The sequence below is a fragment of the Coturnix japonica genome, chromosome 3 (assembly GCF_054131305.1).
Source record: "Coturnix japonica strain WE chromosome 3, WE-NBRP24, whole genome shotgun sequence".
Classification (NCBI taxonomy): Eukaryota; Metazoa; Chordata; class Aves; order Galliformes; family Phasianidae; genus Coturnix; species Coturnix japonica.
The window spans coordinates 99,852,197-99,868,778 of NC_140665.1; the positions used below are offsets into that span (position 1 = coordinate 99,852,197).

Genomic DNA, 16,582 nt, shown 5'->3' on the forward strand with positions numbered 1-16,582 from the left:
CACTCGAAAGGTTCAACGTCTACCAGGGCAAAATGTAATTCCCATTTTTGCTCACTGCAAGCCACAGCACGTTATACTCCGCAGAGGCATAATGTGCAATCTTCATACGACTCGCTGCGAGGAATTAGAAACACAGCTTTCCACTCCATTCTTCACTTGCTTTTAAGATAGAGAGGAAATGGCCTCACAAGTGGCTCTGAAGCGAAAATAAACCATTGGGTATAACTAAGAGGCTTTACTCAAAAGCCTCCCCAAAACACCTGAGCCAGGAAACGTCTCGGAACCGAAGCTGAATTTCTTCTGTTTTGGTAGTAGGAATTACAGACATTCTTTTGTTCAATAAATGGTTCCTTGAAAGAAAACTGGGTAGGCCTCAAAACCGCTCACCTTCCCACCTGTATCTACTTCAGGCTTCAGAAGTGAAATTACTCTACTGAACAAAACCCATTTTAGAAGGAAAATAGCACCTAACACCCACACAGCGGACATATCCCCTTTACTTTTGCAGTGAAGTCTGATGTACAGTACAGGATATCAAAGGAAAGTCGCTTGAGAACCAGAGATGCTTAGCACTTGAAAGCCAAATGAGCACCAGAATAGATGTGTTCTTGCACCATACAGACATGGCAGATAGTTTTCAGCCGTGCTTTTCTTTTACATATCAGAGCAGTAGCAACTGCCTAAACACTGTCACACCAGCAAAACCTCAGAAGCAGCAGGATTTCAGCACATGAAATGCAAGAAGAGGCTCAAATTCAATTGCATTTCTATTACAGAATCACAGAATTGCAGGTGTTGGGAGGGGCCTCAAGAGATCATCGAGTCCAACCTCCTGCTAAAGCTGCTCCCTGCAATAGATCACTCAGGTTGGCATTCAGATGGGTCTTGAATGTCTCCATAGAAGGAGAATCCACCACCTCTCTGGGCAGCCTGTGCCAGTGCTTCATAACCCTTAATGTAAAGAAGTTCTTCCACATGTTAGTACAGAATGTCTTATATCCAAGTTTTAGGCCATTGCTCCTTGTCCTATTACTCTGCACCCTCGAAAAGAGCCTGACCTCATCCCTTTGCCTCCCACCTATCTTCAGATATTTACAAACATTGATCAGATCTTTCCCTCAGTCTTCTTTTTCCCAGGCTGAACAGACCCAGGTTACTCAGCCTTTCCTCATACACAGATGCTCCATGCCCCTCATCATCTTAGTGGCCCTCCACTGGACTCTTTCCAAGAGATCCCTGTCTTTTTTGTACTGGGGAGCCCAGAACTGGACACAATATTCCAGATGAGGCCTCACCAGGGCAGAGTAGAGGGGGAGGATCACCTTCCTTCCTCTGCTGGCCACTTTCTTTTTTTAATGCACCCCAGGATCCCATTGGCCTTTTTGGTCATGAGGGCACACTGGCTTGTGGCAAACATGCAGTCCACCAGGATCCCAGGTCCTTCTCTGTAAAGCTCCTCCCCAGCAGGTCATCCCTCAGTTTGTACTGATGCATGTGGTTACTCCTCCACAGGTGCAGGACTCTACACTTGCTCTTGTTAAACCTCATAAGGCTCCTCCCTGCTCAACTCTCCAGTCTGTCCAGGTCTTGCTGAATGGCAGCACAGCCTTCAGGTGTGTCAGCTAATCCTCCCAGCTTTGTATCATCAGCAAACTTGCTGAGGGTGGACTCTTCCTTCACCCAGGTCACTGATGAAGATGCTGAACAAGACCAGGATGAACACTAACCCCTGGGCAACACCACTAGTTATAGCATCCAACCAGACTCTGAACCGCTGATAACACTCTGAGCTCAGCCAGTCAGCCAGTTCCCAATGCACCTCATCATCCACTCATCTATCCCACATTCACTAAGTTTCATAACAAGGATGTTACCAGAGTGTCAAACACCTTGCTGAAGTCAAGGTACACAACATCCATTGCTCTTCTCCCATCTATCCAGCCAGTGATGACATCATAGAGAGCTGCTAGGTTGGGCAAGCATGATTTCCCCAAAATGAATTTGTATTAACTACTTCTGATAACCTTCTCTTCCAACTGCTTGGAGATGGAGCAGCAGACTATAATCCAAACAACGAATGAATGTCCTCCTCCAATTATACTGGAAGGAGTGGGGAGGAGCAGGGGGGTATAGATGAAAAATAAAGAATAAAGAAGGCCTGAGGTACCTGGTGCTGAAATTTGGAAGGGTCCCGACTGCTCACTGGGACCACGCTCCCATACACATGCAGCTCCCGCACAATGGAAACACCCCCCTTCAGCTCAGGTCTGAAGGATTCCTCTGAGCACTTTCGCAGTCGCAGGAGGCCAACGAGAATGTCCTGCTCCGGGTCTTCGTAGGACAGGAAGGTCTCCCAGCCACCATTAGCCACATAATCCCTTCTAATTAATTCAATCTGGGCAAAGAGAAGAAGTAAAGAAGAGTATGAAGAGAAAAGAAAAACCTGTTAAAATAACTTAAGCAACACGCTGAACAGACAAAAACCAATTTTGTGTACTGTTATGATTCAGAGAAAACACAATTTTGGCCAATTGAATCCTAGAATCCAGCAGTGCTGGATAAGAACCGATATTCCTGTAGTCATATTAAAGACACGGGCTACTTCAATAGAAATGTATTTATCAGTGGGACTGAACTAGTCTTCAGTGCCTACCTGTGTGCTTTCCAGAAGGGCTGGTAACCCAGATGGCCACCCGTTGGTAAGTCAGCAACCTAAACCCAGGTTTTAAAAGTCACTCGAGCTTCCTAAGCACTGAAACACATTCCAGTAACCAAGGGATGGCTATAATTGAAATTCCATTCAAATGACAAATTTAGCTAATATAGAGTGAGTAGCGTTGCATTTGCCTTCATCAGACCTGCATTTTGGGCCATGTCTTTGCTGCTTTGCAAAAGAAAAGACTTGAGGTGTCTGCAAAGCAGCCAACTTTACTAAATATCAACTGGATCCTTCCAGCAAACACACTGGATATAACTACAGGTGCAAACTGCAACGGGAGTGGATCGATCTGAAACAGCTGGCGTTGAGCACCTACTGAGTTCCAGAATTCTTTGCAACACGTCATAAATTACACACGTACTTTCTAATAGAATCAGTAGGAAGTGTTTTTTTCACTCCTTCAGATGGTATTGGAGACACCAAACCCACCGCAACAGGTTCCCTGAGAGCTGACCAGTTTTGATGGTTATTTACATAAAGGCAGTTCTGAAGATCACAACAAGTGGAAGGGAAAAGCAAGGAGAGAGCTGACTGTGGAGAACACAACACAGATCATGCTTGGGTAGAAGAAATTAGTTCTGCAGAGCACCTAGAAGCTGTAAAGAGTAACTGATGGAGAAGGGAGCAGAAAGAAGAAAACAACCTTCTTTTTCAGACCTCCTGTAGCAGCTCCAGGACCCAAGAAACTGCAAAATTTCAGACTTTTAGCAACATGAGACCTGATCCGATCTCCCACAATGGTAGTTGCATTTCTTTCTAGCAGAGTTCTCACTCAGTTAATTTGATGTATCCTGTCGCTGATGATAATAAAGGCACATCTGTGGGACATGATGAGTCACTCTCTTCGTGCTTTGAATAGAGCTGCTATAGCTGGAATACAAACCCATCCTTGCTGCAGGGGCTCCCTTGCCCACCTGCAACACCCAGCTGCTAAGCAGACCAACATTCTTTCCCACATTGCCCAACAGATGAGCAGTGGCAGCCCTCACCTAGACTGCGGGATTGAGGACCTGATGACCCCACAGTACATGTTTGTGGGTTTTCAGTTCTAGTCTCACCCCTAGAACTAAGCACCCATTAATGTATGGTGCACAGTAGGCGTGCTCCTGGAAGGTGCTTTCTAAATTCAACTGAAAGGCATCAGGTTTTTGTGCTTCCCGATGCTTTCTAAGCAGGGAATGATCAGACCATTTCCTTCAAAAGCCAACCCAAGAGCTAAACTAAAACCATCACATCACTGTGCCACCGTCACTTTGAGATATTACTTTAACTTCAGGAACTCAAATGTGAATGGCCAGCACCAGTGAATGTCCTGCGCACAAACGTGACACTGCGTATCCAACAGTTACTCCCTGATGGTGCACATAGAATTGATCACAGAATCCTTTAATCGCCTCCCTCGCCCTGTTGGCCACCCTGCTTTGGATGCAGCCTGGGATACAACTGGCCTTCTGGGCTGTGAGGACACCATAGTGGCTCACATCCAGCTCCCCATGCACCAGTACCCCCAAGTCTTTTTCAGCAGGGCTGTGCTCAATCCTTTCATCCCCCAGCTTGTACTGGCAATGGGGGTTGCCTCAACCCAAGTGCAAGACCTTGTATTTGGATTTGTTGAACCTCATGAGGCACAAGATCCTTGTGTATACCTTGCTATGCTCTTCCCAGTACTACTATAAAGACTCAAGCAAAGGATCTCTGTATTTCTTCTACTAATCCACTAGTACATAGAGACCCATGAATTAAAGATTTGTTTACAGAAAAGCCATAAGGGAACCTGTCTCCTGCCTGCTCTGCTTCATGACAAAGCCCGGGTGAACACAACTCGCAATTAAATCCTGTACTGACTACAGAAGCAGGGCTCCTTTCAACACTGATGTACAGCTCATGGGGCAGGAACCCAAACAGATGTCTGCCAACGTGCCAAATTCTCTGCAAGCACAATAACGCTCCAGCTTGCTGAGGACAACTAACACAGGCTGATCCAGGTCTGCTGGTGCGAACCTAACGCCACGAGGAAAATGGAAACATACAGGGGAATGGGGGAGCAGGAGGGTTTTTAAAGGACCAGGTTCTGCTGTTGAGGGTCTGTGCGTGGAAAAACACCACAACCCAATGATTATTTCCAAAAACAAAGCAGAAAATGACATATCGAGAGTCCAAAACAGCAAGACTGGAAAACTTTAGATTTCTCCTAAGAGCAAACTCAAAAAAATATCAATAATGTGTCTCTGTTGCTTGCTCTTCAGTAGTGCCCAGATGCCCTGTAATGGCCACAGCCCATCCAAAAGGCTCTGGTAGGCAGAAGTGAACTAAGCCTATAGGAACCTTGACCAACAGGCTGTGCATTACATGCATTGGATAGCACATACCAGACAACCTGAACTGCTCAGAGAAGTCCCTACTCAATCAAGTCTTTTGTACTCCCCACTTTTCTGGACATAATAGATGGTTCTAGCATTAAAAAATTCCTCTAAAAGAGGCTGCAGTGATCATGAGATGGTCAAAGCCTTTACATTCTGAGATAGATACTGATTGAAAGGTGGCAAACGACAGCACGGGTCACCACCAGGTTGACTGGTAGATATGGACATCTGCCATATTCAACATGCAGACTGCCAAACCTACCTTGAGAAATAAAGGGAAAACCCAAGTGCAGATTACACTCAACCTAAAGGAGCTCTAAAATCTGCCCTGCTTTCCCTCTACATTAAGATAATTATCTTGATTAAGATAAAAAGACACGTTTTGCAGAAACATTTGCTTCTACCTGTTACAGATACAAGCCTACACGAATGTTAAAGCAGGAAGTGTCATTGCCTCTTGCCCTCCAAAAGCTGCCACTCCAACATCTCTTAACAGCAACAATTCACTGGAGCACTTTTAAGGCTATTACAGAGCACTGCACAGCTTTGACCACTCTGAGAGCAAGCAAGCATCTTCCACAGCTATGAAGAAATGCCACTAATTGAAAAGGGAGCTCAGAGACAGCTCTGTAAATAAGCAGCTATGGGCAAGTAATCTACTCCAAATTGATTTTTTTTTTTCCTTTCTAAGACTTTTAAAAGCAGACACACCATCACTGTTACAAAACTACATACAGCCCGCTGATCCTTAGCAGAAAGAAGCTGCATAAAGCACAACTAATTATAGGAAACAATTAATTCATTTTTGTTCTGACATGATAGCCTCCCTTATCAAGAAGATGTGTTGTTTACTTACAAAGCCAAGAAACCATCACACCTTGTCATTAGTCTACAGCTCATGAAAAATGATACCATTTTCAGAATATTTCTCTTGCTTGCTGTCATGATAAATTTTGCTACGACTACATAATGACATCCTCCTGCCACTCAGATAGATGAGCTGAACAAAGGGAACATTCAACACAAAACTGCTTTGAAAACCCTGAGATAAGCTATTTGCTAATTACTCAAGAATCACAGAAGCACCAAGGTTGGAAAAGACCCACAAGATCATCCAGTCCAACCATCCATCCATCCATCCATCCATCCATCCATCCATCCATCCATCCATCCATCCATCCACCCATCCATCACCAATATTTCTCACTAAACCATGTCCATCTACACAACATACAAACGTTCCTTGAACACCTCCAGGGTCGGTGACTCCACCACTTCCCTGGGCAGCCCATTCCACTGCCTGACCACTTGTTTGCAGAGAAGAACTGTACAATTTAGATCACTGCTGGCAGTGGACATCTTTGGAAGATATTCTGCAAAGTGACCACAGATCAGGTAAGTGGAAGAGAGCAGAAAAGCTGCATGGCCTATGTATAAAAGAGTCTGCACAACAACAGTTCTTACAGAAGTTGGTAAGAACAAGACAGTTTGTCAGGGATCATTACACACTTCCATGCTGCATTGGCTACAGCATGCATCTAGGTAATGGCCTTAAGTTGTGCCACAGGAGGTACAGGCTGGATATGAGGAAACATTCACCCTCCAAAAGAGCAGTGATGAATTAGGAATTAGGTATTAGGAAACATTTCTTCTCATACAGAGCAGTGATGCAGTGGCACAGCTGCCCAGGGAGGTGGTGGGGTCACTGTCCATGGAACTGTTCCAGAACAGTGGGGATGTGGCCCTGAGGGACGTGGGCTGTGGGCATGGGGGTGTGGGCTGGAGTCGGACTTGGGGATCTGAGGTCTTTTCCAACTTTAATGGTTCTATTCTATGGATTCCAAGCTGATGTGATCTTAGAAAGCTCATGCTCTTAGGTCCAAAACATGGCCATGGACATCCTGACCACTTCCCAGAAGGATGGATCCCTTCTTGTAATTATAGTGAGACACAGAATTGGTTTCCTGAATTGGACATTTGAAATTCAGCAGCACATATTTTCCCTTCCAAAAACAAAAAAAGCACAGTAATCTTTTTGTGGACTATTTTAGGAAGGAAAAACACAGCATATGTGTCATATGCTAAATGGAACTACTCAGAAATATACACATACACGTGCAGAAGTGGATTTATACATGCACTGTTTGCCTACACAAACATGTAGGTTCCCACAAAAGGCTGTGAATTCATCTTGCTAAATATTCATTCCTGTTCAGTATGCATATACCGTGGTTTTGGTATGTTCTACATCTTTTTGTTGTTGTTTTTAAATGATGGGAGAGAAAAGGGAAGGTTGAGAAGCAAAAGAAAGAGTTGTAGCGCAGACACTCAAATGGCAAGTGACTACAGTCAGCTCATTGAACATGGTGGTCCATAAACTTCAGCATGTGACAGTAGTCAAAGAAAAAGCATCCAAAGATGCTGAGAAAATAAATGGAAAATTGGATCCAATTATGAAGGCAAACCACAGGAATGGATGTGCAACAAATAGGTCCCAACACCTCCACACTAAATGCACATAACAAGTGGTGTCTGAAGCAAGAAAGGAGACAAAACTTACCTGATATGGCCTCACTTTATGGTGAATTTCTTGAATTCCAACCTCTCTGGTCCTTACATCACGACACTTGGAACAGAAAAGGAAAGAAACACAAAGAACAAATACATTAGGCTCTGAAATGCACAGATTTCCAGCCACCCATTGGGCCCAAAACTGAGCTGAAATAGCATGCAGTTGCAAAGATGAATCTGAAATGAAAATTCAACCCTAATACACCTTGGAAAGAGGTCTTAATGCTAAAAGGAAAGACATGCTGGTAAAAGATAACTTCACTAAGCAACCATTATGGATCATGAGGAAATGCACCCTTTGATTCACAACTAGCAGGGCCTGGATGGGAAGTTGTGCATCTCAGCACAACCAATGGAAGCCGAGTGATTTGGCAGCCACTCATATCAGTGAACAGTTGTGATAGTATAAGCACTCCTACTGCAAAGACCAAGTGCGTGCACATCTTAGCAGGTTTATCGTAACACCCAAAGTGAACGTTAATCCAACTTTGGCCAGCCAAGCGCAGCCCAAAGCAGGCAGTACTTTCACCCAAAGCAGCTGTTCCAATACGAACAGCAAGGTAAGGCTGAACAACACCCACTCTTCATGAAGAACCACAGGACAACTTATTCTGGGAAGATGTTCTAAAACTCCATGTCTCAATCCAACATTCATGTATCTCCAGTTGCACCCAGTGGCTGAGCACCCTGTGCCTCCTGCAAGGCTGCTCATGAGTAACTCCTTTCCTGCAATCGCATACACCCTGGTGTATGGCATAACTGATCCCCAACCCTTAAGCAAACTCATTAAGCCATACCCCAAAGATGGGATAAGCCAGAACTGCCACAGCCAGCTCGTCTTCACTAGGGAGCCTACAAACATATAATTCCTGAAGGTCCTTGCCTTGGCCTTCTCTCCTTTTCCAAGCTCAGGGAAGAAAAAGAACAAAACATACTTACTGCTTTCTCCTCCAACACAAGAAAATCACAACAGTACTTTATATTTCAAGCTGTATTGCAGCAGGCTGCTCCCTCATTCCACCAGCTGCAGTGTTTCTGCCTCACTAAATTAAAATCTATAATCATCTGCACAGCAATGATTTTTTTTTTTACAGATTTAGTTCTTCTAACAGCGAAGACTGACAGCTTGATAAGTCCTTAATGGGTCAGCTCCATTACTGGGCTCAGCCCTGAGTGTCATGGATCAGATATCCCTGCTTCTCCAGCTGGTCTTGATCAAGTACAAAAGAAATGATGTGGTTTTAGCATCAAACCCAGGAAGGGTTCACTAGTAGCCCTAAAGAGTTCAATTGAAAAGGCTTCACTGCAGCAGGCAGGTTGTCTCCCCTGCCTGGTTTAGAAGTGAAAAGCCAGCAGGAGGGATGGGAGCTTTTGTGTCCAGCAAAGCTCTCTGCCAAATCTTGGCCTGCTACTGGAGAGAGATTGTGAGGAATGATTTAAGGAGGAAGTCCAGGGCACCAGGTTAGGAGTGATTAAGTAGATAAAGAAAGCCCAGCAGGAAGGAAGACACTGCAGTTTATTTGCTGATCTTTTGCACTGCAGCTGCAAGATCCAAATGAGATGGCAAAGGCAGTCAGGAGCTATCCACTTTAAACACCAATCATATGGTTCAGCAGCACAAGTTTATGTGGAGCTACTAAGAGATAAAGCGTTTATCGTTGCTTCTTCAGTATCCCTGTTGGTATTTAAGCAAAAAAGCTACATCTGCAAAACCTGTTATTACTGCACTGCCCCAAACCATCCTTTACTTGTTTCGTAGTTCCTTTTTCCCCCCAGACCCTCCCCATCCCATCCCATCCCATCCTATCCCATCCCATCCCATCCCCTGTGCCACAGTGGGAATTACACAAAATCTAACTCACTCACTATCCCCAGAAGCACACAAGGCCACACAGCTGGATTTGGCTTTCAGTTCCCTCCTAGCAAAGCCAGGTTCTCACTATAGAATAGGTCGCTCCATTCTGGCCACTTTTTCATTCCATTGGATGCAGTAATGCCTTAAAAACCTCTTTAAGGAAAGGTGAGCCAGAAGGAGGGAGCACTCAGTCGCATTACAGATGCATGGAACTGTTGCAATGACGATCTGGCTCTGCACCAGGACACCAAAGCAATGAAAGACCTTTGAAACAGCTGGAGGGAGCCCAGGGTTTGTGTGATGCTCTGCCTAACAAGTTGGCTGTCCCAAGGAAAGGCAGAGCCTGGACATAACTTTACTGGAGGCTGCAGGACCTGCACACTGTGGCTGATGACTGGGTTTTGGAGGAAGGTTCAACCAGCAATTGGAGTCAGAGCAGGCAATGTAAGGCACTGTGAATGCTGACTGCCACAGCAACCCCCGGAGAAAAATCAAGGCTGAGTACACCCCTCCGCCTCTGGCTTCAAACATAAATGCACTTCCTTCTTCCCCTCCTCCTCCCCACCCCTGCTCCTACTTTTATTTGACCTTACAAATATCAGGAATATCAAGTCTCATTTGTTTGTGCTGAGATGTCTCTTGGAAGATTTGCCTGGCCTCAGACTAAGAGCTTTTCTTGCAATTGTTCAGTCAACTAAGTGCATGCGTGGGAAAAAGAAATGAAGGAGAAATTCTAATAGCATAAATTAAAAATAAATCCTTCTCTCCCGCTTAAAAGGTTTCCTCCTGTCAAAAATCAAATACAATAAAATAGAGTATTACCAACTATTACCGCGAGCCTTCAGGGATAGGACAAGTTTTAGTCCAGCTTTACTGAAATATCATCAAGGTGGCTGGGTTTGGGTTTTTTAAACCTGGCAGGTTGTTTTAATCCAGCAATAAAATGGGCTCCTATTGAGTGTTCTCATCTCCAAACCAATGTTTCTTTGTGTGATGTCACCAAGCAGCTGCTCCCAGATACCAACTGACAAACACCTCACCTGTGTCCCAAGATCTTTCATCCTGGCCAAGGCGAGTTCCCTCAGGTTCCCATGCTCCACTCCAGAGCTCACCAGCGGCATTGGGATGTCTCTGTGTATTAAAGGAAAACAAAACAACCTCAAGCAACTGCATTAGCAGATAATACACCACAAGGCACCAATATGGTCATCTAGGCCAAGATCCCAAATAGCAGAGCACAGAATTTACCTGAATTACATTTGTTTCAAGTCTTTGGCTGAACATGAAATCATAGAATCATAGAATCACAAGGTTGGAAAGGACCTATAAGATCATCTAGTCCAACTGTCCACCCTTTACCATACCTACAGAAAACCCCTAAACCATCTCTCCTAGCTCCCTATCCAGACACTTCTAGAACACTGCCAGTGATGGCGACTCCACCATAAACCAAATAACATGCTTTCAATTGAAAGCAGGAGGAAAACAAATGGAGAAAGCTTAGTAATAAGACTGAGGACAAAAGTAGGCTTTTACAACCCTGAGAAATGGGTTAGTATTTTGCCCTTAGTTCTTCACTAGGGGAAAAAAAGGATCTTCCAGCCAATGCCTAGCGTAGGTCTCCAGGTCAGTCATTCTTCATGGTGTCTTCTGCTGGAGATCAGCAACTGTGAACCAGACTGCATCTTTCTGAGCTCAGTTACAGTCAGGCAAAGTTCATCAGAATTACAACATGTTTATATTGGGAAGCTTGCTGTTTAAAAAAGAGAATCCTGTTCAGCTAATGATGGGTAGCAAAGTCTAGCCAGAAAACCTACAGTCTGCCTGTGGGAACATAAATCAGTGAGTCTGCAAATGGCAAGACGTTCTCCTCAAGCTCTCCAAGGGAGGTTCTAAAATGAAATTGGGAAGAAAGGCCAGATTTGGCTTCTCTGCTGCTTCCATTGTCAGACTGTCCCACTGGGAAGAGGAGGATTTGTGCAACCAAACAAAGCAGAAAAAGAAGCATGACAATCCGTGGGACATCCCAACCACGCTCTCCTTCTGTCTAATGCAATATTTCGCATCAACTCCAAATCCTTCTTCTCCCCCTTCCTGCTGAAGCTCCACCATGGCACTTCTCATGACACACCACCCAAGTGCACTACTAAATACTTCAAAATCCTCCATAGAGAAACAAGGACTGTACAGGTGAGGAAGACTTTCAATAAGTTGTACAGCAGGTTGGTCTTAAAATGAGGCTTATATACATTCCTTGGCCATTATTCCTGCTCTTCTGAATGTTTGCAGAGACAAAGAAAAGAACAGAGCATCACAAAAACACGCAGAGAACGGGATGGTTCAGGGAATTGGTAATGTAATTAGCTTAATCCATCTTGGTTCAGTAGTGATTGAAACTCATCACCATCTAGCAGCTGTCTGATGACCTCTGTAAAACGTATTAATTGATCTATTCGGTTCCTTGAGGACTTGCATTCAAATCATTAACAATTACTGGTTTGGGCATCAGCTGTATAAAATGAAAAGGTCTTCAAGGGTCCTAAAGACTTCACCCTGGTGCTGCTTTGGTCTTGCAGAAGCGTGAGACACTTGGCAAGGGGACAAGAAAAGGAATTTTCCTTTACTATCAAGAATACAAACAAAATGCTTCAGACTTCAGGGACCTCCTCCCATTTCAGCACAGAATTATGCACACATGAAGGCTGAAAAAGACCTCTGGGATCCCCATGTCCAACGACAACCCCCTCTCCCCCCCACCATGCCCACTGTGTCCCACAGTGTCACATCCCCACAGTTCTGGAGCAGCCCCAGGGCTGGTGACCCCACCACCTTCCTGGGCAGCATCACACTCTGATTTCAGTGCAGTTTTCTCCAGTGTAAAGCTGAGCCCAGGGGTCTTGAGTTTTACTTCCCCACTCTCTTTCCATTGCTATTCTTTCTATGAAGCAAAAGATAAATGAACCATTTCTCACCTCTTACGTTTGTGTGCCAAAAGCTGAGGCAAAATACAATTAGCTAACCAGTTCATTTATTCAGTGGGTTTCTTTGAGTAAATACGAAACCATAGAGCCAACACAACATACTTCAAAGAGCTTCAATTAGAGGAAATGAGCACTTCACGTTGTGACTAAAGGACACACCAGAGGGGAACAGCATTTTCATCAGGGCATGTCAGATCTACGGTGATAATCTAACTAAAACGCCTGGCTTCTAATTATGGAACGACTCCAAGAAGTCAGACTGTATGCATTTCCCCTGGAGGGACACAGATAAAATGCCCTGACATCTTCTAGAACCAAGTCTAAAGCTAAATCCAGAGTGGTGTATGAGACTGTAAATAATCTACTGTAAACAAATGAAAGATTACAAGATAAGGTAACTTGAGCCTTTCTCATCTGCCTGCTAGAGAGCAAACCAAATTAAAGCATGAACATGGAAAAGAAGCTTTTTAAGAAAAAGAAAGCAGTTTTCTATCACCAATTCAAATCAGGCATTTAAATAAATACCCTGGGTGCATCATTAGTGCACGCATAACAGCCTATTTTGAACAGACCCCAAACTGTTGTCCTAGTGATTTCAGGACTTGCTCAAATGCTCACCGAACTGAGGGATATGGGGGATTACATCCTGACCTTATTAACTTTAGTATTCCATTTGCCAGAAGCTCCAATGGGGCCTATCACACCTTCTGTCTTTCTAATATTCTGCATCACTTAGGACACTTGTTAACCAACTGGCTGGAATAGACAGAATCACAGAACCATTTGAGTTGGAAGGGATCTTTAAAAGCCATCTAGTGCAACTCCCCTGCAACAAACAGGGATATTTTTACTACTCTAAGCTGTAGGATCTCAGTTAAGTATTTTATTTTCTCATACCTACATGTCCCCACCGGTCCAGTGAAAATAACATCCAAATAAAACATTGAGAATCACCAAAGGAAATATCTCAAGACGTGGCACTGCTGCTGTCATTTCACACCTCTCCACGCAAAGGACGTAGGTGCCAATCAGCTTCACAGACATTCAGTATAAATACAGTATTAAGCATCCTCAATAGTTATGAAGCAACCATGAAGAAATCTCCCCCCTCCAACCAGTCACTAGCATTGAGTATGCTATACCTTTAATTCGGCGTTTCCTGAAACAGAAAGAATCCAACAAGGTTTTAAGAGAATCATAGGAAGGTTTGGGTTGGAAGGGACCTCAAAGATCACCTTGTTCCTGCTGGGAGCAGGGCTGCCAGTCACTAGATCAGGCTGCCCAGGGCCCCATCCAACCTGGCCTTGAGCACCTCCAGGGATGGAGCATCCCCAACCTCTCTGTGCAGCACTGCCAGGGCCTCACTGCCCTCTGAGTGAAACATTTCCCCTTAACAACTAATCTCAGTCTCCCCTCTTTCAGTTTAAAACCATTTCCCTTTGTCCTATCACTATCCCCAGCAAAGCAGTGTTGGGAAGAGACCATCAATGTTTCAGAAATCTGGCTCTGTTTGTTATTGTGCTGCAGAGCCACACAATGACCCTGAAAGCAATTTAAATCCAAGTAATGGATTTGGGGCTTTGCACTGGAGGTGTACAAATCTGTAATCATCAAGAACAAGTTTCAGATAACATGAGCCAGTCAGCAAGGAAACAGTTATTCTGCTGGAGCATAATGACTGACAGCTGGATGACAGCAGGATGGAGGCTGCTACTGGCGACCGAAGAGACCCATTGTCAAGCTCAAGGAAACCAGCATGCCAAGCAGACACTCTTCCAAGCCTGTGTTCTTCAGGGGAAGATCTGCCAGGCAGCAAACTCCTGCAGCCCTCTAAGAACAAAGCCATTTGTTTCAGATGCACACTATGGTAACAGCATCATGAACAAATGGGACACTCTGTCTATGCTGGAATCCACCAGGGAGAGGAAGACAGACATGCAGAGAGAAAAAAAAGACAGAAATTTATCTTTAATAATGCTTCTGTGACTGACATGAAAAGCCTGAGGCAAAAACAAGTACATGTTTCCTACAAGACATGTTTTGCCACCTTCATTAGTACCACATCCTTTAGAGGTTGGCTACAGCCACTAGTTTCATCCATGTCTCTGTTAATACAGACGGCTGGATCACCACCATGCTTACCAACTCAATCAAGCTTTACTGTATTCACACTTTCTTCCATTTCTCTTTGCTAACTTTGCAAAGCTGCTCCAGAATCTCATTCCTTTGGTTGACAGGAAATTCTCAGCTCCCTGCCTTCCCTTATGCAGGGCTATTTCCTAGTTAGTTCTGTGCCCAAATCAGTTTTCCCATTTTTTATAGTGTTATTTTCTTTTTCCTATAGGTTTGCAGGGATTTCCTGTTTGCATCTGTCCTTCAGACAAAGAACTGACGTGCCTCTGCACATAATTCCACAGTTCATTTCCTTGAAAATGGGGATTATTTCAGATAAGGTCAGTCCTTATCTGAAATAACAGATAAGATGAAAGTCTGTCTGCATTAATACTTCCATCTCTAAAAAGGCATCCTAAAAGAATGCTTTTCCAAGCTGCATTCAACAGCGGCTTATTTATATTACAGACCAAGACACTAGAAACTTCCTCCTCTGGCTGCCCAAATAGCTGTGGATGCCCCGTACCTGGAGACAGCCAAGGTCAGGCTGGATGGGGCTCTGAGCACCTGGTGGAGCTGTGGGTGCTCCTGTTCATTGCAGGAGAGTGGGACCAGCTGGCCTTTAAGGGACCCTTCCAACTCAAACCATTCTATGGTTTGGACTCTCAAAGAGCCAGGCACTGGCACTGCCTCCAGCTCATATAGCTGGAAGCCAACAGAGTACAGTTTGGACATGCAAAACCAGGTAAGTACGCTATAGCCTCCTTAATATTAGACACATAGGAGGTAACAGAAGAGAAATAATCCAAGAAGGACCCCACACTGAAAACACAGTGCTAGGGCAAGTAGCACCTATCGCCCTGGGAAGTGAGACTTCTGAATGGAAATAACAGCACCATTGTAATATATTTGTGAGAACTCTGCAACGCCCACAGGGGAAGACAGGAAGTCTTTAGAGCCAAAAAAAATGAAATGTCTTGTAGCTCCTGTAATAAATATAGGAAACTTCGCCCACAGCCAAGAGGCAATTATCCATCACTACCATTAGAGTACTACGTGTGCTGTATCCTATGCTCATCCGACTGGCTGTGAAAATGGGGCCTCCAGAAATCTTGAAGTTTATGGCTGCATTAGAGAGGCAGTTCAGTTTAAATAGCTTCTCATTCTATATGGCCTTTCCCATTCTGAATAGATAGGAAGCAGTTTAAAAATCTTTAGCGCATTAACGATCGCGACTGAAAAATACTAACAGGCTGAGTCAGATCTTGCTGTAATTAAAGTAAGGATCCCTCCAAGTGCAATAAATCAATACACAAAGCCCACCGCAGAAAATTACCTCTGAACACGGTACACACGTGTCCACGGCGGGACCAGAGCCAGGATTCTGGCCACGAGATCAACAAGAGTGCTAGGGGGGTAGCTCTTGTATCTTCCAGTCTTCCAGAGCTCATACAGCCCGGTGCCGCGGATCACCAGCGTTGGGTAGAGCTTCATTCCATCGGGACGAAAGGCTGGGTTCTCAAAGAACTCCTGTAAACATGGAAAGGAAGTGTGAGTCAGAGAGAAACAAACTAGATTTCCTGGGGCTTCGGAGCCCCCAAGAAACTAATTCCATGCCAGGCTCTGTAGAACACGATTGTAAGTGTGACTTATGGATGACAAGTCTGCACTGAATTCCCAATACTTATCAGTTTCCAATGTTTTTAGGAATGAAAGCATATTATAGATTTAAAGGAAAAGCTGCAAAAGAAGAAAATCCAGACGACGGTGCAATGAATCAAGTCTGTGCCTTGCTGCTACCTTTCAGCGTGAATCCAATAGATACTGCTCCATTTATTGCAACAGACTCTGCTCAGAATTAGAACAATAGAAATGAGCGTACTTATCTTCAGTCTCAGCAGGCCACATTTAGAGATTAATCAATGTGTCTGGGACACATCATTTGAATAGCAATGAAGAAAAACAGATTTATTCTACAATG

At 44.3% G+C, this 16,582-nt stretch overlaps 1 protein-coding gene across 2 annotated transcripts in view; it reads right to left on the reverse strand.

The window, feature by feature from the left end:
* ELP3 (elongator acetyltransferase complex subunit 3) overlaps positions 1-16,582 on the reverse strand; it is a 78,985-nt gene that overhangs the window by 19,330 nt on the left and 43,073 nt on the right. The window contains exons 10-13 of one of the 2 annotated variants that reach the window (XM_015859793.3): positions 15,938-16,131; positions 10,549-10,639; positions 7,643-7,708; positions 2,168-2,395 (exon numbers count right to left, since the gene is read on the reverse strand). In XM_015859793.3, coding sequence (XP_015715279.2) covers positions 2,168-2,395; positions 7,643-7,708; positions 10,549-10,639; positions 15,938-16,131 — 579 coding nt within the window. The remainder of the gene's footprint in view (positions 1-2,167; positions 2,396-7,642; positions 7,709-10,548; positions 10,640-15,937; positions 16,132-16,582) is intronic. The other variant, XM_085542279.1, reaches the window with a different exon arrangement.